At 46.1% G+C, this 25,192-nt stretch overlaps 2 protein-coding genes across 3 annotated transcripts in view; both read left to right on the top strand.

Annotated features, from left to right (window-relative positions):
* Positions 1–25,192, top strand: part of SOX18 (SRY-box transcription factor 18) — a 229,234-nt gene that overhangs the window by 41,583 nt on the left and 162,459 nt on the right. The gene's annotated exons all lie outside the window — the stretch shown is intronic.
* On the top strand, positions 11,437–17,218 carry LOC134492794 (ammonium transporter Rh type A-like). Of its 2 annotated transcripts, none has more exons than XM_063296889.1 (2): positions 11,437–12,261; positions 15,715–17,218. In XM_063296889.1, the coding sequence occupies exon 2, from the start codon at positions 15,742–15,744 to the stop codon at positions 17,161–17,163; it is 1,422 nt and encodes a 473-aa protein (XP_063152959.1). In that variant the 5' UTR covers positions 11,437–12,261; positions 15,715–15,741; the 3' UTR covers positions 17,164–17,218. The 2 variants fall into 2 exon arrangements, with proteins under 2 accessions (XP_063152959.1, XP_063152960.1); XM_063296890.1 differs by lacking the exon at positions 11,437–12,261 and adding an exon at positions 13,257–13,359.

The following is a 25,192-nucleotide window of genomic DNA, read 5'->3' as shown; positions in this document are numbered from 1 at the left end:
CTTAACCAGGATATTGGACTGGCCTAATTTCTGGATTTGCACAAAGCACGGAAACTCTGACAGACAACCTGGTCTGGCTTTGCCCAACATATTGAGGGAAAACCTAAGTCAGATTAAAAAGAATCTAGGTCAGGACGGACCCTGAACTGCTTAATCAAGATGAATGTGTGATGCAAATGGAGCTGCTGGATTTCATCTGACCTAGTTCAACACATGGTAGGCATACAACCCATGTTTAGCCTTGGCAAATATTCTGAGGCTATCCAGGGAATAAACTATATTAAAATGGACAAAGGAAAATCAAAGGCAGGGATGGATGAAAGGACACGTTTACTGCAAAGGAAGTGTGCAAAAGTTGGTTCTGTTGTTTTCTCTTTGCTCTCTCCCTCCAAGAGAAAGGCTGAAGATTTTGCGGGGAGGGGGCGGCATCCAAGCATCCATTCCCGGTGGAGATCTTGACTAGTCACGGAGTGTCCTGTGGCAAGTGCTTCACCCTGGAGGTGGCGTTCCTCTGTTTGCGTTTGTGGAGATGGAGAAGTAAAAAAATGGGGAAGGGGAGAGAATGAAAAAGTCAATCATTTCTGTGCCGTTGTGCCAACGGCATTGTCCAGGACCTCAGGAGACGGCTGGGCTCAGCATCCTGTTGTTCTTCCCACCGTCGGCACCAGGAAAAAGCTGGGTTTTGTAAATACAAACCATCAAACTCACCAGCCCCCCTCATCAATGCCGTGCTCTTTCCTGACCCACTCCCCCTCTCCATCCAGCCTCTAAAACACCTGTTTTAAAGGAAGTGATTTTTCACATAGAAAGGAAAAGGGGGGTGTTAATTTATATCCCAGGTCAAGACTATAAAAAGACAGGTTTTTTTCCCTCACCCACCCCCTGCATCAAAGTAGATGGTTTACAATGAGAGAAATTACAGTGACCAGATCTGGGTTGCAATGCTGCAGATGACCACTAGGGGGCTGCAAAGCATATGTCTTGCTCTTTGTGGTCCCCTAGTGGTTGTCTTGATTTTCTCAGCTCACATCTGGCAGCCCAAGGAAAGAGACACTTTGTCCTCCACTTTCTATGGGAGCATCTGGAAGGCAAATGGTGGTGCCCGTTTCCCCCTTTGTACGTAAGAGTGGGGGTGGTTGTTATTGCAGTTGTCTTTGATATATGCAAGAGGGATGCTGAGACAGGTGGCATCCAGGGAATTCAAGGCCAGGGAAAGGAAGCTGGGGGGAACACGGATTTCCATCTGTTTATTGTGATGTTATGTTGTGCTTGCTGGTTTTCTTTTGATCGCAAGGTGTGTTCAGCAGTCACAACAGGCTGCTGGCATCATTCCTGTCCCATGATTCAAAGATGGGGTGAAAGATTCCTTAAGACTCCCACCATGCAGGCCCTTATTATTATTATTATTTTAAATTTATTATAGTTGCCCACTCACATAGGATTTTGCAAAGTTTTAAGACACCGAATGCTTTTGGTATGGAAGCAACTAAGGACAAATCAATGAACATGTAAGAGCAACTTGATTCCTTTTGTCACTCTGCAAAATAATTGTTTCTCTGCAGCTAAAAGAGATCTGGTCTCTAGTAGGATTTATCCTGGTCTCTGTTCTGCTCTCAAACTGTCCATGGTGTCATGGGCCAGTGGTGTCTGCGAAGTGTGGCCAAAAAGTCAAAGATGTGCAAGGCACCTTAAAAAAGAATGGGTAGAGCTTCAATCATACTGTATCGTCATGGTAGCCATCTTGACTTTTTTGACTACACCCTGTGGATACACCTATGACTCTGGCTGCTTTTTATAAAAGCGTTTCCCAACTTGGGCCAGTTTTATATGCGTGGACTTCAACTCCCAGAATTCTTAGCAATGGCCATACTGAATGGGGAATTCGAATCCATACATCTAGAAATTCCCAAAGTTGGGAGACACTGCTAACGTAAGGTTGAGCCACAGCTGAGGAGGCCTTATTTAAAAATTCTGGAGTGGATGAGAGTTACCACTGGTAGAGCAGTGACAGAAGGTAGATGGAGCCTTGTCCTGCACCAAATAAGGGCTAAAGTCATCAGATTCCTGTTTTAGTTTGTTTGTTTGACTTTTCTGTATCTTTTGAAAGTTGTGTTAAGTCTATTTCAGGGTTTACACTAAGGCATTGCAACTTTGTCCAGTCCAGTGTTTTTAAACCTTAGCAACTTTAAGATGTGTGGACTTCTACTCCCAGAATTCCCCAGTCAGCAAGGCTGGGTGGGGAATTCTGGGAGTTGAAGTCCACACGTCTTAAAATAGCCAAAGTTGAGAAACACTGGTCCAGTCGAAGGGTCACATTTGATCTGAGAGGTATGCTGGAGGGCCCACTCTAAAAAATGGGACAGGGACGCAGTCAAAAATAAATTGGATTTGATTCCATTTGTCGCTGGATGCAATTAAAATCGACTACCAGATCTAGGTTGCAAAAATTCAGACACCCACTAGAGGGAAGCAGAGTTCAGCGTGTTAAGTATCCCTTGGCTGCCATCCAACGATCATCTGGATTTTTGCAGCTTTTGATAGCCCTTATTCAATATATTTTATTAGCTGAGTCTCTGGTTATGTATTTACTCACTTCCCACTTGCCACGTAACAATTTACAAAATTTTAAAAGTTCCTGGGGCCCATGTGTAACTTTGCAGCCTTGGAGTGGAGGCTTCTTACTTGATGATTTGGATGCCTTTCAGAAGGATTTCAAACTACCTCCTCCCCCCCCCCCAATTTTCAGCATTCAGGATCAGAGGAGGCCAAGATACAGTTAATAAATGGGGTGGGAGACGCTGAACACCCTGCCTACATCTGATCTGAAGCCACCATGGTTGCATTGCAGTTTCTCCCAACTTGCTAAACCACATATCACCCACCCTGGTCTAGTGTGTTTGGTGAACTGAGCCATATCTGTGGTCACTCAATACGCTTAATCCCAAATCCCGGTGAGTAGAATGCAGTTGCCGTGTTCCTATAACAGGCTATGGCCCAACCAAGACAAAACATGGTTTAATGTGAGAAGGCATCGCTTCTCCCTCTTTACACTGGTCAGACAGCACCTGGAATATTGTGTTCCATTCTAGCCACTGCATTTGAGGAAGGATATTGACAAACTGGGGCATGTGTAGCGCAGAACAATGCCAGATGATAAAGGGTCTACAGAAAAATCTTACAAGGAACGGTTGGAAGCATTAAGGAAGGAGAAGGATTTGGAGAGACATTATGGTTAGCTTCAGGTGTCTGGCTGGGGAATTCTGGGAGTTGAAGTGCACTCTTCTTAAAGTTGCTGAGGTTGAGGAACACTGATGTAGAAGACAGGACAGAACTGTTCAGAGTTGTTCCAGATAACAGGAGAAGAACTAAGGATTTTACGTTACAAGGAATGGATTTTGGTTGGATATACAGGATTTGCACCTTCAAGTTTGGGTTGACTCCTGGCAACTGCCCGGACTGGTCCTTGCAGTTTCGGAAGTGGTTTGCCCTAGTTTTCTTCCTAGGGCTGAGATAGAGCGACCAGCCCAATGTCACCTAGCTGACTTTGTGCCTAGGACAGGATTTGAACTCACAGTCTCCCAGTTTCTAGCCTGGTGCTTCACCACTACACCAAACTGGCTGACTTTTGATTGGATACCTGGCAAAAATTCCTAGCAGTAAAAGCTGCTCCATCCGAAAGTGATGGAGTCTCTGGTGTTTAAACAGAGCTGGATGGCTGCTGTAGAAAACTCCTGGACTCAGCAGGGGGTTGGACTAGATGATCTCCAAGACCCCTTTCAGCTCTTCCATTCTACAATTCTAGGACTGCCTGGTTCATCCCTGGAACAAAGACACGCCGGACTACAACTGCCCAATCCATTTGATCCTGGCCTAGTCTGTTGTGGGAAGTCAGCCATCCGGTGACTCAAACAAGCAATATTCATCCCAGGGAGAGGACAGGGGAAGATCGGGGGACCCGGCTTGGAAGAAATTAACAAATTCAGTTAGGGGAGGGCGGTGGAACACACAAATTGCAAAGAGGCACGATTCATTTGGGGAATTCTGTTTTCATTAATCCAAGTTTTTCCAGATGTCTCGTTTGTTCCTTCCACTCCAGGCTTCAAAGCTTTTGTGCCTGTGAGTTCGGATGAAGCCATGGACCCAGTGACGAAACAAGCAAGCCGTTGATGTTTGAAAAGACGAAAAAGGGGCCCTTCCCCTCGCCTGGCCCAGAGGCCGCCTCGCACATGTGTGCGGTCCTATGGCCTCTGTAGTCATGCTAAACAAAATGTGCTAACAACATGGAGCGGGGTGGTGGTGGTGGAGATTTTTCAGAAAGGCTCAGCCCCCTCCCCGCAATGGCACACAGGGTTGTGAACTTGGTGTGTGGGGTATGGGAGGAGAGGATCGTTCCTCGGGAGGGTGTAATAATGGTTTGGCTGCCTGCCTGTCGTTTTTTGACAGCCCTTCTGCAGCTCGTCCCCCAGACTGGCAATCAGGCCATGTGGATGCAAGGCGCCTGCCTCCCCGCGGGATCTTTCTCAGCAATTCTGGGGGGCCCAGTCCAGCAGGCGCGGCCAGTCGCCAAAGAGGGACTTGGTGGCTTGCAAACCGTGCGGGCTTCTTGGCACCCCGTCAAGGGAGGGCAGCGCTTGGACCTCTCCAAACTCAGAGCAGATTTTCAGCATTCCCAAGTTCTGAAAGAGCAGCTGCTGGATTTTGGCTGGGCAAAGCATCCGGGGTGCTGGGGTCCTCCCCGTTGGGAGGGCACTGGCAGCTTGAGAGAGGCAGGAAAATTGATCTGCAGGATAGGGTGTTAATGATTCCCCCAATCAGGGAGACTTCACCTTTGTGTTGCGAGGACGGCTCCTCTGCTCCGGTGATGGGTCTTTAAACACCATGCTAGATTTTGCTTTTTTGAAAATCCACAGGCAGCACTGAGTTGGGCCCTCGAGGGATCCATAATCGTGCCAGAGCATTTTCAGCATGCACTGGCGCTGTCTATCGAAAAAAATGTCTCTCTCCGGTCATTCTCGGCGGCTGCTGACTGCAGGAAGACGTCCGTGGGGTTTTCTTGGCAACAGTCAAGAGGGAGTGCGCTTTGCTTTCTTCCCAGATGGCTTTTCAACTTTCCAGTCTAGCCTACAGCCCTGAGATTTTTCTCACGGTCTCCCCTCCAAATCCTGACCAGGTCCGACCCTTCATAACTGTTTCAAGAGCAGCCAAGGTGCTGCGAAGTGTTACGACAGCCACAAAGGCCCTGCTTGTTTGAAGGAGCGGCAAATCCACTGATGTGAAGGAGCCCCCTTCCTGCCTAGCGCCACCATAAAATCAGGTCCAGCCAAACAATAATGCTAAGTGAAATGCTCCTTCACATGGAGGTACAATATGTCTAGGGTTGTTCAATTCCCTTGTGGGATTGGCATCCACTAGACCAGACTGGATCTTGGGCTGAGGGGGGTGTCTGGCCCAAATTCCCTGGTGAAGTCTCAATCAGGGTCTCCCTGTTCCTAGTTCAGTACCTGTCAGCCTTGCGAGGTAGGCCAGACAAGAAGCACACCCAGAAGTACTAGCTCTACTTTATTGTAAGGTGACATTAACAGAATCTTGCAAGTCTGAAAGTACATCTCTCCCCCCCACCTCACCTTCACAGCCCAAGAAACTAGGGAGGGTCCCTTCAGAGATGTCTACCACGTCCCCATTCCTTCTGCGGGCTCAGCTGCCTCTTATCTGGCCACTGCCTCGCCTGCTGATCTTCCTCCTCTCTCCCAAGGTCATTCCCACATACCGTTACGGTACCCTTACCATTATGCCACACTGCCTTCCCCCAAATAAAGGGCCCAAATCAAAATGAGCATTTACCCTCTTATCACAGTCTCAACAATTGCTGTTTCCTCTTATAGGGGAAGCTCCTTATGACAGAACGGATCTCAGCTGGGGAAACAGCCTGGCTGGATTTTAAAACAGAAGCACAGAAATTAAAGCACGGATTTAGGAAATAATCTTAAAGACTTCTCGACTGGCCAGAGCTTCACCTCCAAAACCAGGACAGAGAAATCCAGTACCAGATGGCGGGTCTGTCCCCAGAGATTTTTTGAGCCCTGAAATCCAATTCTTTCTTCAATTCTACTGGAAATGCAGGGAATTTAACCCAGTGTTCAGTCTCATCGTTTAAGAGATTTCAGGTGCTACAAAAAGCTGTTTTAGAACAGTGTTTCTGAACCTCAGCAACTTTAAGCCGTGTGAATTTCAACTCCCAGAATTCCCCAGCCAGCATGCTGGCTGGGGAATTCTAGGAGTTGAACTCCACACGGCTTAAAGTTCCTGAGGTTCAGAAACACTGTTTTAGAAATATCAGGCTGTTAACGCTGGGAAACAGCAGCATGCCCCAATTAAAAACTGCAGTGCTCCTATAAAGCAGAAATATGGACATTAATGTTTGAATTAGGTGGGGAGGAAATTCTTCTCCTCCTGTGCCCACTTGACTCTCTGTTGCCACCTCAAAAGGCACATTCCAGAGACAAACCAACTCAGGTTTGTTTCTAAAACCTGGCTATAAGCCAGCGGGAACCTGTTTTACCTGACTTGATCAGCTATGCAGAGAAACATCCCAGTGGTGCTGAAAATATTCAAAGCAAAGCCAGCACCGTTGATGTTCGAAAGCAAGGGTTTCCGAAGAAGCGTTCGGTGTGTATGCGACACGCGTGGCGGATTGGGAAGCCGAAATAGAGAGGGCGGGTTTTCAAAAGCGGGGAGAGAATGTGCTTTAAAATCCATGCAGCAGGTGGGAAGAGAAGTACATGAAAGTTTGCCACTACTGCAAAAATAAAAAGCTGTGCCCTCATCCGCTTAGTTGCAATAAGGGCACCCTGCCTCTGGCCATTGTACAAAAGACAGTAAATGAAAGTTAGCCGCCCAGAGTCCTTTGCTTAAGAAAAACCTCCCAAATAAATAAAATAAATAAACACATCCACGTTTAAACCGTTGGGCTACGATGTGCTGGAATTATGATAAGGGTGAGGAAAAGGAGGCCTGTGAAACTTACAAATGTGTTTACATTGCAACAACGGTTGAAAATTGGGTGCCTGTTGACATGTGCAGATCGGAATTCCAAGCCAATTTTACGAATGGCTGAGAAAACAAAACGAAGGCAGAGCTGCTGTCCATCATTGGGCAAAGGAAGGAATTGCTATCTTTTATTTTATCTTCATTCACAAATTTTCAGCTGGGATTCTGAACCCCCGAATTCACTAGATGTTGGACCTTCCGTGTCAACTATAAATGCCAATTAAATGTCAGATACCTTTTTCCTCGCATGTCACTTAAAATGCTCTGGCTTTAATATTGGTCCAGAGAATTTTGAGATTCCCCAGATCAATCACTAAGCAAAACATACTGTATCTCCTAGAGGAGTTTCTTTAAAATGGCTCTTTATTCCACCCTTTCAGCCCAACCCAAGTCTGATTTATTTCAACAATATCCTAAGGAGAGTTTGGTCTTTTCTAGGAAACAACATCTATTTTTCCTTTCCATCAAGGCTTCCTTTTGTTTTCAAGGAAGCAGTGTTACATTTTCAACAAAAATATTTTTAAATGTTGTGGTTCCGAATCTACCAACTCCGTGCCACATGCCTCTTTATTCCTACATGGTAATTTAGCAGATTATTATGGAATTAACAGCGATGTGGAGAATCTGAGATTCACAACTGTAAGTACTGAGTGAAGATTTATTTTCAGATTCATTCAGGATTACGTTCAAATCTCTGCTTCCACAAACAGGGCCTGAACTTGCAAGCGAGATGAGAAGGAGAATTTATTTATGTCCGTCTGAACAACATTGGAAAACTAAAGATAAGGAGGAGATCCCAGGGCTGAGCAAGAATTCAGATCGAAGCCTTGCGGGTGAATGAATGCTATAAACATGCATTTGGGACTGGTGTAATAATATTTACAGACATTCTACAACTGTAGAAAATCATTGTTATATTTGGAGTTGTGCCTTCAAGGCAGAGGGGAGCTCAGCATTCGGAGAGGTGGAATTAATTACATTTTCACAGTAAACTGAAAGTTATTGTAGAAGAATAAAGGTGTGGTTCGACGCACCCCTACCTGCTGGGAGGGAGACTTACTGAACTGAACAGGACGTATTTCTAAGTAGACAGGGAGGGTTGCACTAGAGAACAGATATTACTATAATATATAATAGGCTATAACAGGAGTTTTCAAACTTTTTCATGCCATGGAACCTGTTTGTTTAAAGAAAAAGGAAGTTTCTCGAAGTCTTGATCAAGTGGCAAAGCTCTTATGATAGGACATTGGCTGCAACTGAGTGAATTATTACTGTTGTTATTGTTATTGTTATTATTTTGCCCTTCGTCTCTCACAGAACCCTAGCAAGTTTTTGCAGACTCTTAGGCGAACACAGTGGCGAAAACAGACAAACCAACAAACCAAAAACTGGCACACACAATTGCACCGTTATGAGCATCGTGAGAGGTAATGCTTCAAAGTAGTCACAACTCTTCCCCAGAGAGATGCACAAGACTGCAAAGCTGACAGCAGAGAAATCCCATCCAGCTGTTTCTTTGATGCTATTGAATATCGCCAGCTAAATCTAGGTACCTGCAACTTGGATCCGTTATTTCTGGTCCTGGTTTCTGTGACCATAGAAGAATGTTCCTAACCATTTCCCCTATGTATCGGAATTTGGTTATCCTGTCTTCCCTTAGTCTTCTTTGCTCCAGGTTGAACATTTATGTATTGACTGATTTAAAAGATTTATATGGCCGCCCATTGTAGAGAACACAGCTCAGGTGGCTGACGATGGTAATAAAACCAAAGATGGTAAAAACAATAAAAACAGAAAGCCAGGGCCCTAACTCATCATATCCAATGCATCAGTCTATACGTGTCAGCCCAACAAGGTAGATCAGACTAAGACAGCAATGCCATATAAGTCAGGGCTATTTTTATTATAAAGCTATAGTAACCGAATCTTAGTTAAAGCAATGGTGTTCCCCGTAGTGACATATGGCTGCGAGAGCTGGACCATAAGGAAGGCTGAGAGAAGGAAGATCGATGCTTTTGAACTGCGGTGCTGGAGGAAAATTCTGAGAGTGCCTTGGACTGCCAGAAGATCCAACCAGTCCATCCTCCAGGAAATAAAGCCAGACTGCTCACTTGAGGGAATGATATTCAAGGCAAAACTGAAATACTTTGGCCACACAATGAGAAGACAGGACACCCTGGAGAAGATGCTGATGCTAGGGAGAGTGGAGGGCAAAAGGAAGAGGGGCCGACCAAGGGCAAGGTGGATGGATGATATTCTAGAGGTGATGGACTCGTCCCTGGGGGAGCTGGGGGTGTTGACGACCAACAGGCAGCTCTGCCGTGGGCTGGTCCATGAAGTCACGAAGAGTCGGAAGCGACTGAACGAATAAACAACAACAACCAAATCTTTCAAGTCTGAATGTGCTTCCACCTCCCTCTCTTTATCTTCGTGTGAACTAGGGAGGGGCTTGTCTGAGACATTTACCCGCGTCACATTCTTGCCCTGGGCTCAGGCCCCTCTTATCTGACCACTGCCTTCTTACAGCATTTCCTCCTGTCCTTCAAGGCCATTCCCTCTGCCCTCTACAATCCAATTACCCTATTCCAGTGCCTGCAGACATCCCTGCCCAGAGTCACTCAATTGGGGCAATATAAAAAAATGTTAATTTATAAATTACACCTATGCTAGGTTCAAGGGCTAGTACCATCCCTGTTTGATCTCAAAACACCCCTACCATCTCTTTCCACTTAACTCAGAAAAGCGCAGGAAGGGTCTGATGGAACAAGTGGTGTGGATGGAAAGGCAGTAAGATGGTATAATGGGACCAGTTGTTTTTTTTTAAAGGAGCATTTAAAGGTATTAGGCATCCAGCTGACCTGGGCTGAGTTTGAACAAGCTAAGCAGGGTCAGAGGTGATCAATCTTTGGATGGGAAACTACCAGGAGATGCCAGGGAAGAATTGGCTTAAGAACTGCAGGGGCAGGAAGAGTTATCTCCCCCCTGTCATCCAGCAGTCTTAATTTGCTGATTATATCACCAATCCTCAAGACCAGGAGAGACTTTGTCCTCTTGCTTTTCCTACATGACGAAGAGCAATGACCAGGCACTTTATTTTGGTCACGTTAATGTTTCCTTTGTGCATATTCAGCAGTAAAGGTAAAGTCCCTCATGAGTCAAACTCAGCTCCAGTTATTTACATGCAGCTTTCTTGGAATGTATGGAGATGGTTCACTACTTTCAATTTTTTTTTCTTTTCTTTTCTTCCCAGTCTAGCCTTCAGCCCTAGGATTTCCTGCCAAGGTTCCCTTCCAAGTATTCACAAACTCCAACCTCTCCGAGCCTTTTCAAGGTCAGCCAATGTTGGCCAGGGGTTGCCCTATGCTAACATCCCCATGAGAAGCAGGGATGTGTCCACAGCCTTCATACTATGGAAGGGCACTGCTTTGAACCCAAAGCTGAAATGGTCCTTTGGAGCCTCTGCACACACTCAGCAACACACATGCTTGAGGTATGGAAGTGCCAGTATCATTGCAGCCTGTGGGTCCCTTCTTAATTCACATACATAGTTCCTTGGGATTCTGTAGGAAAAGACCCAGCTTATTTAGCGAGGTGTGGGGTGCATGCCCACATCTGCTCTGAAGCCCCTTTTCAGCTTTGGATCCAAAGTACCGCACATCCCTACCACACCATCATGTAAGGGTGTTCTCAGTGATTGATTGATTACGTGCCATCATGTGGATGTTGACTCATAGCAACCACATAGATAGGCCTTCTCTAGGATGATCTTCCGCTGGTGCCCCATCGCCGCTGTAACTGAGTCCATCCGCCTCGTTGCTGGTCTTCCTCTTCTTCTCTTTCCTTCCACCTTTCCCAGCATTATGGACTTCTCAAGGAAGGTGACCTTTGCATAATTTGTCCAAAATATGATAATTTGAGCCTGGTCACTTGTGCTCAGGTGAGAAGTTTGGATCCATTTGTCTGTTTTCTGGGCCATCTGTGGTATTCTCAGGAGCCTTCTCCAACACCAGAGTTCAAAGGTGTCAATACTGTTCCTATCCTGCTTCTTCAAAGTCCAACTTTCATTTCCATAGAGTATCACAGGGAAGGCCAGGCTTGCATGATTCTGATCTTTGTAGGTGGAGACACATCACAACATCTGAAACTCTTTTCCTGGCAAGTACTATTCTGGGCATATTTCTCGACTGCTGGCTCCTTTACAGCTGATAGATACCACAAGCAGACTTTATGGCAAACAGTAGATCAGAATTGGGGTGACAACATGTTACAGATCCCCAAGAACACTGGGGTTTGTTTACTGCATATGTATAAATGAGGGTGGTGGTGGTGGTGGTGGTGGTGGTGGTGGTAGCTACATACACTTCCAATTTGCTTTGGAAGTAACACTTTGACCCTCATTGAATGCAGCATATCTCTGCTATTTATTAAAGAGCCCAACTTCAAGAAAGATGCCACTGCTTTAAGAAATGCACTCATTGAAGTCAGTGTGAGTGTTAAAACAGAAGCACCAGAAGAACATCTGGCTCCTTTAATGAACTGCAGAGTTTCTGGAGAAATGCTGGTGACCATCTGGATGGACCACATTACCTTTTTCACGTCATTGCCTTGAAGGAGGCTTTTTGAAATTCCCCTCTACCAGAACATAAAGAGTGACTCCAAAGGAAGGCTAAGGAACAAAAGGCTCTTTCACATCTCACCTGAACCCGTTCCATCCTTGGTTGAATTGGTGGAAACCGTCTCATGCTTGCCTTGAAAAACCAGAGCAGATTGTAACTGTGGGGAAAGGCCACTGAGAAGTGTTGTCAGGGTTAGGGCTGGCTTTGTGGATACAATAATCAATAAAAGTTACAATTTAACTCCAATCCAGGCTCAAGAATCTCATTTAACCTATAAAAGAAGTGTAACTTCAGCAAGATGTATTTCCTAAGCCCTTTGATTGGCGGAGAATTGCCAAACATTTGCAGATATCAGCCCGGTAGCAAAGCTCATGTCCATCTGAAACAAATTCCTTCATTGCCTTGAATTAAAATCAAATGATCGCTCCCTCTGAGTCCTAACTTCTGATTTCCTTCTCCTTTAACAGAACCCACGGAGGCTTCAGAGGACGCAGTGCTACTGACCCAAGATTGCTGCATTGACAAGGAATTGCTATTTGTGGCCTGGCAAGGAGGGAGCAACAGAGGGCTGTAGCTGAAATCCACTGTGTCTGGAAGGGTGAGCATATGCGTAAATAATGCCTTACCTGAGGCTGTGTAACGCACACTGTGGTTTTATTTGCATCACAAGCCTGAATGGGTTAAGACTAAGGTTAGACCGTTGAACAACGATGTTACATTGGAAGCAGAGGGGAATAGGTTAGCTCTGTGTGGTTTAGGGCTTAAACAACCTCCCCATCCCCCACTCAGTTGGGTTGTATGAATAAGCATAGAGTCAAAGCCCTAGAGGAGCCCCACAGATATGGGGCCTCTCTAGGAATCCCTCCCACTGCCTTTTTATTCTTCTTCACCCCCCTACGGCCACATGGGAGGAGGGAATAATATGGGAAGAAAATGCTCAGAGTAGTTAAGCATCTCTAAGCTCCATCTATGGGGTTCCTGGTCCTCACTGAATCATTGTAGTTTAGTTGGGTTTACTTTAAAAAAAAATAGTGGGAGGTAACAGCCTCTCAGCCACCTTTGCAACATCTGGACTTCCATGAAAGATGGTTGCATTGGCCAAGGCAACCTTATTTGTCTCCTGCAATCTCGCTGGCTTAAATATTTTCCCCTGGCTACCACTGCCAAACTCTAAAACACTAGCAATGAGAACAAAGAGCGCCCTTTTTCCTTTGCAGCCATCTAGAGATGGTGGGGAGTTTTGAAGGCCATGGATGAGTGCATGAATGCAGCATCTCAAAGAAATGGATGTGTAGCGTGCACGGATTCTTCCTAGCCCCCAAGAGTAGGACAAGAGCCACAGGTGGAGACTTTACAGAGGGAGATCCAAATTTGCAAAGCCATTTGTCTGGATGGTCTGAGGACTAGAAGATCTCCATTGTTTCTTCCTATCCTATGATACTCTCCACTTGAACCACATCCAATAAAGGAGAGCCCATCATGTCTGTAGGAACCTGGCTTGTGCTTCTTTTAAAAAATCCCGTGTTGTTATTGATAGCAACTGTGGCTTACCATGATGGACGCATTTCTGGTTTCCTGCAGAATACCAGACTTCAGTTTTGTATCCTAGTGAAGTTTCTAACTACTTTATCAAAGCATCGAGCAAGATCAGCTAATATAGGACGGCAAACCAACCAGAAATTGCCTTTACCTTTCTGTAAGTGGTTATTTGTTCAAAAGGCCGTGGTTAAAGCAAAGCTTTTGTCATTAAGAAACTGCAGTAATGAAATCTGGTCAAGGTCCATCCCTTTGGACTGATTCTGTGGCCTGGAAGGACTGTTGAAGCGGGCAGTTTTATCAGGTGTATTGTGATGTTTTCAATGGTTGGGCAAAAAAGGCCCATCTGCAATCTCTGAGACTTGCACAAGAAAGAAGTTCAGTCTCTGATTCTATCCCTGGTTAATGTTTAATGGCAGAGATTAAATGTCACATAAAAGCATCATGACAAGCATAAAGGACAATCTAGCACACCAGAAATGGAAGTTGCAAGATCTATTTTTATTGTTTGCCACTTCCAGCACCTTAGTTTTTAAATTAGTCCTTGTCTCCTAGAGCATCAAGGTCTTTATAGCCCTAATCCAACAGTGATGCTTTAGAAAAGGAGGGTGCTCATGGTGGAGCTCTACAATTTTGGGGAGGGGAGAAATGAAATGTTCTTGCATGTCAGGTTAGCCCACTGAGATTTGCGCACTGTTTACACTTCCATCAACTGTCCAAGAAGGTAGGGATGTCAAGGGCCCTGAAGACTGGTGGGGCTCAGTACGGCAGTCCATGTGAGATCCAATGAAGATGGATAGCACCCAATCTGCCCCAGTATTGGTATGCCAGGGAACCCCAGAATTGAAGCTGGTCATGGCAATATCCTTTCTTTCTTCTGGCTTGCAAACATAGTGACTCCATTCACCCATTACACCGGTGTCTCTCAACCTTGGCAACTTTAAGACTTGGTGGACTTCAACGCCCAGAATTCCCCAGCCAGCATGCTTGAAGTTGCCAAGATTGAGAGACACCGCATTACAATTTTCCTGGTTCCTGAAGTAACCTGTTTCCTAGCTTTGCACAATACACTGGATCAACAAAACAGGCCAGGTTCATACAACTTGCTAAAGCCACCCATATCTCATATCACATAAGTTGGCAGATTTGGCTGTCTATAAATACAATGAAGGGGGAAAGTATTTATTTATTTGTTTGTTTATAAATTTATTCACCGCCCATCTCCCCCTCATGGGGGACTCTGGGCGGTTTACAATAAAATGCAGTTAAAACTTTAAACCATTTCAGTATAACAATACAATAAAATGAGAATATAGTAAAATCTAAGTGGCAAGAGATTTTAATCAGTCCGTGAGTGTAGGAGGCCCCTCAAAATCACTTAGGGCGCTAGCCATCCCCAGGTATAACTATTCCCCCTCCCATTCCAAGCCTGCTGACAAAACCAGGTCTTTAGTCATTTTCGGAAGTCCAGGAGCGAAGGGGCCTGTCGGACCTCTGGGGGGAGGATGTTCCAAAGGGCGGGAGCTACAGCAGAGAAGGTGCGCTTCCGGGACCCCACTAGATTTTTTATAGATGGGGTCTGTAACATGCCCTCCCTGCATGACCGGGTGGGGCAGGTCAATGTAATAGGGATGAGACGGTCCCTAAATTTAGGTTTAAAAAACCATCAAGCTTAGCATGTAGTGGGAATGCACCTGCCAGGTCTTTACCGGACTTGCATTGTTTGAACCCAGCCATTTTCTCACCAGGGTTTGGTCCGCTGGGCATGTTCCTGGTTACAGAGATGTTCACCGTGTTTCTTTACTTTTTGAGAATAAATCTTCAGTGCTTCTGCCCAATTTAGTTGCATGCTTCCAGGAGAAATAATACCCAGCCTACAGGGATGCCTCTTAAAACCTTGCAGTCTAGGAATAGCTAAGCAAAGCTCCTCTCCATGAGAAGCCATCTAGCTATGGCCATAATCAAAGGCCTTTGCTCATCCATTTAAAAGACTTATAAGCCACCTTTATGCCATTTGAAATAGAAGACATTTAACACTGATGCAGGAAAAACAGCTTAGCATAAAGCAGCAAACAGCCATAACTAAAACAGTTTCCCAAACTATTAAACCAACCCAATGTTTCCAAAATACACTGAAATGTTTTACAGCCCTTATGGAAAATAGCTTGAGAAGGGCCTTCTTCGTTGAGGTCTCTCCTGGGGGGCTGTTGCAAAAGAACCTCACTGCCAGTAGTAAGTTCATCTGCTTGCCTGTAAGTATGAAGAAGGACGTTGGATGGGAGACCACCAGGACATTGAAAGGCTGTAGGCTACACTGGGTGAATGTCAGACTATGGTCCGCCCTTCCCAAAGGAGGGGGCACTACTTACAGACTGATCTTGTTGGCGTTGGAAGGTTGGGTCTGGTTAGTGTGTATGTGCCTACTGATTTGAAAAGTCCAAAGTCAACCAGAAATTGGAATGGCCCTCTCAATATTGGGGATTTTTTTTCTCATTGGCTGGCTACTTCTTTACAGATTCGTCTTGGACCTGCTGGGTGAAACATGTCCAAAGTCTTCTCTACCAGCCTCCGTTTCCGGTTGCCCGTCTTCCTCTTCGTCTTTCAAGGAGCTCTCCTGGTCATCTTTGTTCTGTTCACAACCTACGACCGGCACACGGATGCTGCCAGCCAGCCCGCCAATGTTGACCCAGCTGAGAACCAGCTCTACGCCTTCTTCTCTCTCTTCCAAGACATCCAGTTGATGTTGCTGGTAGGCCTCGGGTTGCTGCTGGCGTTTATGAAAGGCTACGGGGTTAGTGCTGTTGCCTACAATTTCCTCCTGTCCAACTTCTCCATGCAGTGGGCCCTGATTGTACAAGGATTCATCTACCACTACAGCCACGGAAAGATCCATCTAGGCCTCTATAACTTCCTGACTGCTGAGTTTGCAACTGTGACTGTTCTCATCTCAGCAGGGGCCATCTTGGGTCGAACGAGTCCCATCCAGCTTCTTCTCATGGGCCTCTGTGAAGTTCCCCTCTACGTTGCCTGTGAGTGGCTAATTATAAGCTACTTCCAAGCGGTGGACATAGGAGGAACTGTAACAATCCATGTATTTTCTTGTTACTTTGGTCTGGGGGCCTCCATTGCTTTGTACCGGTCAGGACTCCAGACAGGACACCCCAAGGAGACTCCCTCCTATATCTCTGATCTTCTGTCCTTGGTGGGTGCCATATTCCTTTGGGTGTTCTGGCCCAGTTTTATTTCTGTCCTTGTCCATCCAGGTGATGCCCAACATAGGGCTGTGCTACACACCTGGATTACACTTAGTGCCAGTGTCTTGACCACATTTGCTACCTCCAGCCTCCTGGAGAAGAAGGGCAAAGTCAACATGGGCCATCTACAGAATGCCACCTTGGCTGGAGGTGTAGCCATTGGCACAGCAGTAGACATGGCCATTACTCCAGCTGGAGCATTTCTCCTGGGGATCTTTTCATCTCTAGCCTGTATCCTTGGCTTCAGATATATGACACCTTTCTTGGCCACCAAATTCCATATTCAGGATCAGTGTGGGATCCACAACCTTCATGGTCTTCCAGGCATCATTGGGGCCATGGCTGGAATTGTGGCCATTTTGTTAGTGCCAGATGAGGCCTACGGCCTCCAGCTTTACCAAGTCTTCCCTGCACGGAGTCCACCCTTACAAAATGTCACTGTGGAGACAACCTTTATTGGTGACACCCTGGGAAGAACTGCCTCACAGCAGGCTCTTTTCCAAGTGGTAGGCCTCGGCCTCTCAATCTTCATGTCCCTTGTAGGAGGGTATCTCACTGGGCTGCTTTTAAAACTACCTTTCTTAGCCCAGCCACCCGACAATTTCTGCTTTGACGATGAGCTTTACTTTAAAATCCAGAAGCCACTCGAGACTTTGCGTGTTGACCAAGCTGGTGGAGATCTTCAAGTGCCACTGAAGAACAAAGTTTGATTGTTTTTTTACTTGTCCCTGAAAAACAGTAATAAAATTCCTCCTAGTAGTATAATCAATGTAATCATAGATTTCAAGCAGAGTCTGATCTCATGGAGGAAAGAGGATGCCTCTTGCAGCCACCCTGTCGGAGGGTCCACTGATCAATAGTGAAAGGGGGCTGAAGGTGGGATTTGCTAAATTTTGGGCTGGTTAGCTTTGGATCCGTGACAAAACCTCCACTTACAAACAGGGGGAACTCTGCCTTTGATATTTCACTTCATACATGGAGCTCTTCTGCCCACAGATGAACTCTGCTGTGTGGGAGAAAGAGGTAGAGAAGCAAGCCGTACATGTATGCCGTTGTTCTGAGCTCTGCAAAGGATTATTATCTTATGTTTCCTGGTGGCAGAATGGAGGATTTGATTTAGCAGAGAATTCCATAGTGGTTTAATTACCGTGGGAGTGGCCACCGGGGTGGCCTCAAACAGGCTTGAGATCAGAGGAGGACCCACCACCACCCAGAATACCCTCCTGTGCACCCTTCCCTTTGAGAAAATCGCAGTAGTGCTACTCACCCTTTGGCAGGCAAACAACAGCGTCATAGGCATCAGTGTGTGCGAGCAGAGACCACAAGACCTCACTCTGCATTCCTCTAAGTATCTGTGATGCTCTTGGGGGTGGACGCAAGGACAGTGGGTGGTGGCCGGGGTCCCGATTCACTCCCCATCCCAACCTATCACACAAAGCAGCCACTTTGTTGCATTAAGAGTAGGGCCAGCCTCGTTCACCTGTGGCAGCCAAAATATTTCAGAGCCTCGTGGTTTCTGAAAGACTAACACGTTTCTAAAGGTGTGGGCCTCTGCCATAAGACACAGGGGTGTCCGCAGGGTGTGATCAAAAACGTCAAGACGGCAGCCGCAACAATGCAATTGAATCTCAGATTCAGGACTGAATCTTTCTCTTTTGTTAGATAGCCTTAGAGCAGTGTTTCTCAACCTTGGCAACTTGAAGATGTGTGGCTTGCTGGCTGGGGAATTCTGGGAGTTGACATCCACACACCTTCAGGCTGCCAAGGTTGAGAAACACTGCCTTACAGCCCGAGCGTCTTGCTGAAGTTAGGGCTGGAAACTGGAGCTCAGGTGAGGCTGAAGTGCAGTGCATCCTTAATACTTAGCTAATGGAGACCGGGTGCATCTGCAGGGGAGGACGGGTCAAAAAAGTCAAGATGGCAGCCTCCCCTTTTTACAATGCATAGCATGTGGACACCCCTGCTGGAGACTCACAGTATTCCATCCATCCATCCATCCATCCATATTTTTCCTGATTTCTTAGGAAACACTTTTTTAAACTCTGTGTTTCAAAAATGCTCAGCTGGAAGATCAATCCACTGGTGTTCTGGCTTAGGTGTCAGCCATGATTGGTCCCCTTGCTGGGTTTTAGAAGAAGGCGAATGCGCCTGCCTCCAACACTTCCTGGGAACTGGAGAAATGTTGGTGTGGGAGAAGTGGGGGAGAGGGGCAGAGGGCTCTTCCCTACTTGGGGGCAAAGCTTGGGGGCTGCTGGAAAAACCTGGGGGCTGGCACTTAGAGCTAAGGGATGCTATTTCTGTGGATGGCCTATCCTCTTACCACAAAGAAGAGGCTACAGAAGAAGAAAATGTTCCTTTGAGGACTGGTCTGAGGACACGGTGGCGCCCTCCTTGCTCTGCGGGAGAGTGAGGACATTCTGCTTCAAGGCGCCCTGCCCGGAGCCAGAAGCTCTTTCTGGAAGGAGACGAGCTTCTGGAAAGTGGATTGAAAACAACCTGGCACCAGGCCATGCGGGAGAGAACGCCCATGTGCCAGGCTGGGGAATTGTCAAGCAAATAATCACAGGCAGACCCAAGCGGCCGGAGTTTGTTTTGTTAATTGTCGGAATAAAATATGGCCCACAAAGGAACGCCAAGGATCTCTTCTCTGCTTTAATAATAATAATTATTATTATTATTATAATTTTCTTCCTGAGAAACAATCAGTCTCCTTTCAAAGCAGGAGGTGGTGGGGATTGGGGATGGGGAAGAAGCCATCTTTTAGCTAGGCCAAGAAAGCATGGATTAGATCTGGGGAGCCCCTGTGCCATGCAGAGGTCATAAAAATGGTGACCTAAGGACATTACAGCTCAAAAGAGCTATCACTAGAGCAGCGTTTCTCAACCTTGACCACTTTAAGAAACTGGACTTCAATTCCATGCTGGCTGGGGAATTCTGGGAGTTGAAGACCACACATCTTAAAGTGGCCAAGGTTTTGAGAAACGCTGCACTCAAGAGTCACTGGGCTATAAATCAATCCATACATTCCATTTAAGCTGGTTAATGAACCAGCCCATTTTCTGAGTTCACGCAAAGTACTGAATAGTGAAGAAACCCACAAGACCGGGTTCCCAAGTGAAGCCACTAAAACACTAGCCAAGGTTAGCATTAGCCAAAGTCAGCATGGGGTGCCAGTGCAACCTCCAGCTCTTGAACAGATGTGGTTACGTATGTTGGGTGAATAGACCCATTGGGTGATGCACATCCTTTCCATGCAGAAGGTGACCACGATGGTCAGTTGGGCAGTGTTGCCCAACTGATCATCTGACATATGTGGTGGACCTCATAGCTCTTGGCAGCGCAGGCTGAGGAACATGTGAGTTGAAGGACAACCCATGTGGAGGACATTGTATCGGAGAAGTCTGGTGCAGACAATACTACCTAGATGCAATATGATTGAATACCAAGTAGGGCAACTTCTGATGTAAGTTCACCATAGAATAACAGCTTCAGAGCTGGGACAGAAAAACAGGTAACCCTCCGAACAAGTTTTCTTCATCTTCCTCTGACCTTGCACCTAGATCGGGACCCAGGTGACCTGCCTAGTCAATGGTCTACCCATGCTCTTGGTCCGATATAGCACCATTTGCAAATTCTGTAAACATAGACACTCTTCATATCAGCATTTAACATTCTGTTTTTTGTGGGATGGGTGTGGCAAGACAATTTCTTCTTGAAGTTGAGGCTGTCTCTCTTCCTGTTACAGCTTAAAAGGAAATCTTCAAGCCTTTCTTTTCACATAAGCCACTTAAGGGTTGTTGTTTTTTTAAACGCTGCTTCTTTTTAATGACTTTGGTACCTTGGATTTTGTTCTGCATTGACATCTGCAAGCTGCCTAGAGTCCTCAAATGGAGAGGGTAGCTGAGAGACATTTCAGTAAGTCCATCAGTGTAGAATATATTATCATTTCTCTTTCAAGCATCCAGCAAGTGGGGAACAGCTCACCCATTGAGACAGACACTTTGATTCTTCTGCAGAAAAAGCGGGGTGGTGGTGGCCATTTTTCTGGCTAAATGGGTCCACCAAAGGGTTACCAACAATAAATCACCAGCAATACATCACCAACAATACATTACCAACAATAAAACTCGTGCACCGCAAAATCACAACAGCCAACGAACATGAATGTTGTGCAATTGTTTCTTTAAAACAAAATAGAAAAAAGTCTCAGCCTTGTAGAGTGCCAACAAACAGTCATGAAAGTTTGATGGGTATGTTCAGAGAAAGCTCCAGGATCAGGATGCCACCATCCAAAAGGACTTTTGGAATCTCTCACCAGTCTAGAACTTAGCATATCACTGTAAATTACAGGTCAGTCTGTACAGAAGATGGCTAATGCTATTACCATTAGCCACCATGAGATACCATTTAGATACCTAAAAAGGATGGGTGGGAAGAAAAGTCTCTTCAGATGCTGGTAAGCAACTCAAGTTAGCCCAAGTCAACACGGTCAACATGTGTTGAAAAGGGGTGGGGCTCTGTTCACGTGTGGCCGCGCCATCTTGACTTTTTTACCCCTACCCACAAACAACCTTGATAAGGAAACATGTGAATTGTACTTGTTAACCAGGGTGAGGGTTAGTGTTGCTGTGTAAACCCACGTCTCCCCATGCCTTGTAGCAGTGCTGGCCATTCACCACTTCAGGGGTACAACAGTAATCACCTCTACTGATGAAATCACGCGTGGCCTTTTTTCTAGAACAGACCTTTGGCGGAAAGAGCTTTGCTATTCTCCTCTAAAAATCAAAGGGTCAAGGAAAGCAAGGTGCTCAGGGAGAAGCCACATTCAACCAAAGCTGTGTAGCACAGTCTTTGACCGTGTTGGCAAAGAGGTTCACACTCCACAAGGAACACGCTGAATTGCTAAATTAAAACAAATCAAGTGCAATTACTCTTTTGCACAATGAGTTGATCTCTGCCCTGGAAAAGACATTTATAAGAGCTTTATGGTCAGACCGGGAAATGGATGAAGGCAGAATGGGAGATAGGACCATAAATGTGCCCGAGCTGTTCTCTTTGCCATGTGGAATAGCATTCAAAGATGGTGACTTCTGTATTTAGTCCTTCCGACATCCTCTTCTGTCTCCGGAAGTGAATAAGGAATGATTTTGCAGCTGTGGTTAGATCCCCCCGTCTTTTTGGTAAGGCTTTTTTTAACCTTTAGAAATGTGTGTCTTGACCTGCTGCTGTCGCTAAGGTTGCAGTCAAACATTTTTAACCTGTAGCAGTAGGGGAAGAGAATCGATCTTCAGAAGCTGGCAGTGCCAAGCAGATTCAGGATTTAGCAGGATTGGCTCCAGTTAGGACTTGGATGGGAGACCACCAGGGAATTTTAGAACTTTAAGGCTAGACCGGGAGGCTGAAGACCGTCTTAGAAAAAGGCAAAAAAAAAAAAAAAACCCCACCCCACCCTCTATAATGCTGCTAAGAAAATGGTATAGGTGCAATTACAAAGAATTCAAGGCAGGAGGGAGGAGGGCATGCATGGTATTTATACTGTTTTTATATGGTATAAACAGTTTTTATATTCTTTTTTATTGTTTTATACTGTTTTTATACTGTTTTATTGATTGCAAGCTGCCCAGAGTTAAGATGGATGGCTATATAAATGTTTTGGATGGATGGATGGATGGATGGATGGATGGATGGATGGAATGAATTTTAAATCAGAAGTGAACCATTATCAATACATTTGCTTCTCCCTAATAAATGCTTTCTGCACCCACACCCACCTTTAATTTGGCTAAAAATAGCCCCAAATCACACTGCTGAATAACTGCTGGGTTGTAAAATTTGGACAGCTTCATCCAGGGGGGCTGTGCAAACCGGGGTCTGGGGGGGCGGTGATACAGATGGCCTGCAAATTGCTCCCGCTTTATCCTAGGGAGAAAAACCCTATTGCGGGTCTGTTGTTAAGAACTGGCGTTATGGAATGGCACAGATCCCTGTTTGTCCATGAATTGCAGCGACTGCATCTGCCGAAAGCTGCATTTGGTCATAAAGATTCAGCCAGCAACATTCCTACAAAGAATGCAATGAAGGGCAAGTTAATGTCAGGCTGTGGATAATTGTACCCAATCCGGTTCTCCCACCACCAAGTTGGGGCCAAGGGATCCTTGCTTCCTTTCCCTGTCCTGTTTTTCACATCCCTGCCAGTCTGCCCTCTTTCACCCCAAGCCTGTTCCGCCCCATCCTGGACAGAATTCCCCTTGTCTGTCTGGAGCCACGGAAGGGATGCTGGCTGAACTCTCCCTGGCTGGCCTTAAAAGTCGGATTTTCTTCCCAAAGACCAGGTGGAACAGTTGGGCTTTTCTGCCCCAAGTCTTTCTTACAGACTCGTGACGTCCATCTGAGCAGGACTGCAAAATAGAGGTGGCCCAACCATCGCATAATACTGTACCTTGCTTCAAAGGTAGAGCTCTTTTTATTTATTTAAAAGGGAGGTGCTGCTGTTTAGTTTAAAAACAAAAAACAAAACCCACACACAGCTTCCCAGGGGACCAGCCACTTGCTTCAAAATCCATTTTATCTGGAAGGGGCACTGCCTATGTATTCCTCAGAGAAATAAAAACAAACAGGAAAATTGCAAATAGGAAGAAAAATCAGGGCAATCGGGCATAAAAGTCAAAGCAGAGAAATTAAAAAATCCCCCCCCCCTTTTAGGAACCTGGGGAGTTGGAAAGAGGTTCAGTTCACCGCCAAACGGAAGTAAGAGGAAGGGCCGCAAAAACAGAAAAGGTGACTTAGAAGCACAGATTGAATCCAACCAGACGGTGGCAGCATTTTCCACTGAGCCTTCCAGAAATGCTGAACTACAATGCCCATCATCCCAGCCCAAGTGCTACGGTGGCTGGGGAAAAGGGCATGTGCAGTCCCACCCTCCAGAAAGGGCCAGGGTAGGGAAGGCTGGCATCCGATGGATGAAAAGGAAAAGGTTGGTGCCAGCAAAGGGCTTTCAATGCCGCCGTCGGAGATCTTGCGTGGATGCAGCCATGGAAAGGATCCCACCCCAAGCTCTTAAAAGACACCCAGAAATTAGCAACTCTTTTCTGCTAGGCAAGGGGGAGCCAAAGGGACCCCATCTGAGTTTATAAACCTCTGTATGATTGCCATTTTGTGGGGTGGGGTTTGCTAGAAAAGTCAAGCCAAGCCCTTCAACTGCATGGTGGTGGCCACCATCTTGACTGTTTTTGCCTCCCCAGGGACATCCTTGTAATCTCATTCTTTTCTTTCCTTTTTTGACCCTCTTGAAGGTAGCCCTGGACTGGAGGCCAAGACCTACAAGACAAAATGGAAGACCCAGGCATGTTGACTTGAGAAGAAGCCTTCTTCCAGCATCTGAAGGCCACCCGATCATTCCAGAGCAGTGGTATGGAAGCTGAAGGGAGACCTCCCTCTGTCCTGGCTGTTCTCATTGGCTTCCTGCCCTGATCGGAGGCTGGACTTGCTGAGCACGTGGGCCCTTTCCAGCTCCTGGGTCCCACTTCCTCCTAAAGAACCCCCCCACCCCCATCTGCTCAGTCTCAACTCTAAGATGGAGCAATGGCAACCTTCTGTAGGATTCCAGATGTGTGCTGGACAACTTGGCGACAATGAACACCCAGGTGTTCACAGTGGCCTTGGAGGTTTCCTGGGCTTTCCTGAGGAAGCCTCCCTCCTACCCCCAACCTCTGTTCGGCTGCCTCTCTCGGTTGCTATTTTGGTCTCTTCCCCCCCCCCCCCGTTGTTTTGTTCCTCTCTCTTCTCCCTCCCTGCACTCTTTCCTCTCCTCTTTCCTTCCTTCCGTCCCTTCTTTCCATGCCGTCATCCTTCCTCCGAGGCCAGATCAGGGACATGGTTTCCAGGGCTCAGCCAAGGGGAGGGGGTACTCAGAAAATCCAAGCAAAACCCCTCCAGATACAGTTGGGTGTGTTTTTCATCTGAAAAGGAGCGGCAGAGCCAGCAAATGAAGGGAAGAAAAAAAAAAACAGCAGCAAAGGAAGGACCTGCTCACTCCTTTCCCTTCCTGAAAGTTGCTCGCTCTTCTAGGCCAAGAGTATTTATATAATTTTTCCCCATCAGGAGGAAAAAAAAAAACATGGTAAGTAGTGTGAAGGTTAGGGGTTAAGCCAGTGTTTCTCAACCTTGGCAACCTTAAGCTGTGTGGCTGGGGAGTTTGGGGAGTTGAAGTCCACACAGCTTGAAGTTGCCAAGGTTGAGAAACACTGGATTAAGCACTGCCTTGATTCTTATGCTTTTTCTTTCTTTCTTTTTCTTTCTTTCTTTTTCCTTCCTTCCTTCCTCCCCTTTCCTTTCCTCCCCTTTCCTTCCCTCCTTCCTTCCCTCCTTCCTTTTCTTTCTTTCTTTCTTTCTTTCTTTTTCTTTCTTTCTTTTTCCTTCCTTCCTTCCTCCCCTTTCCTTTCCTCCCCTTTCCTTCCCTCCTTCCTTCCTTTTCTTTTTCTTTCTTTCTTTCTTTCTTTCTTTCTCTTTCTTTCTTTCTTTTTCCTTCCTTCCTTCCTCCCCTTTCCTTTCCTCCCCTTTCCTTCCCTCCTTCCTTCCTTCCCTCCTTCCTTCCTTCCTTCCCTCCTTCCTTCCTTCCTTCTTTCTTTCTTTCTTTCTTTCTTTCTTTCTTTCTTTCTTCTTTCTCTCAGCTGAAGTTGGCAACTTCCCTGGACCTATTCTTGGTCGTGATTCAACCAGGAGATTCCAGCTGGGTGTGGT

This window comes from Candoia aspera, chromosome 3 (assembly GCF_035149785.1).
Source record: "Candoia aspera isolate rCanAsp1 chromosome 3, rCanAsp1.hap2, whole genome shotgun sequence".
Classification (NCBI taxonomy): Eukaryota; Metazoa; Chordata; class Lepidosauria; order Squamata; family Boidae; genus Candoia; species Candoia aspera.
The sequence above is the reverse complement of the archived record's forward strand: the minus strand, read 5'-3'. Positions and strand labels throughout refer to the sequence as shown.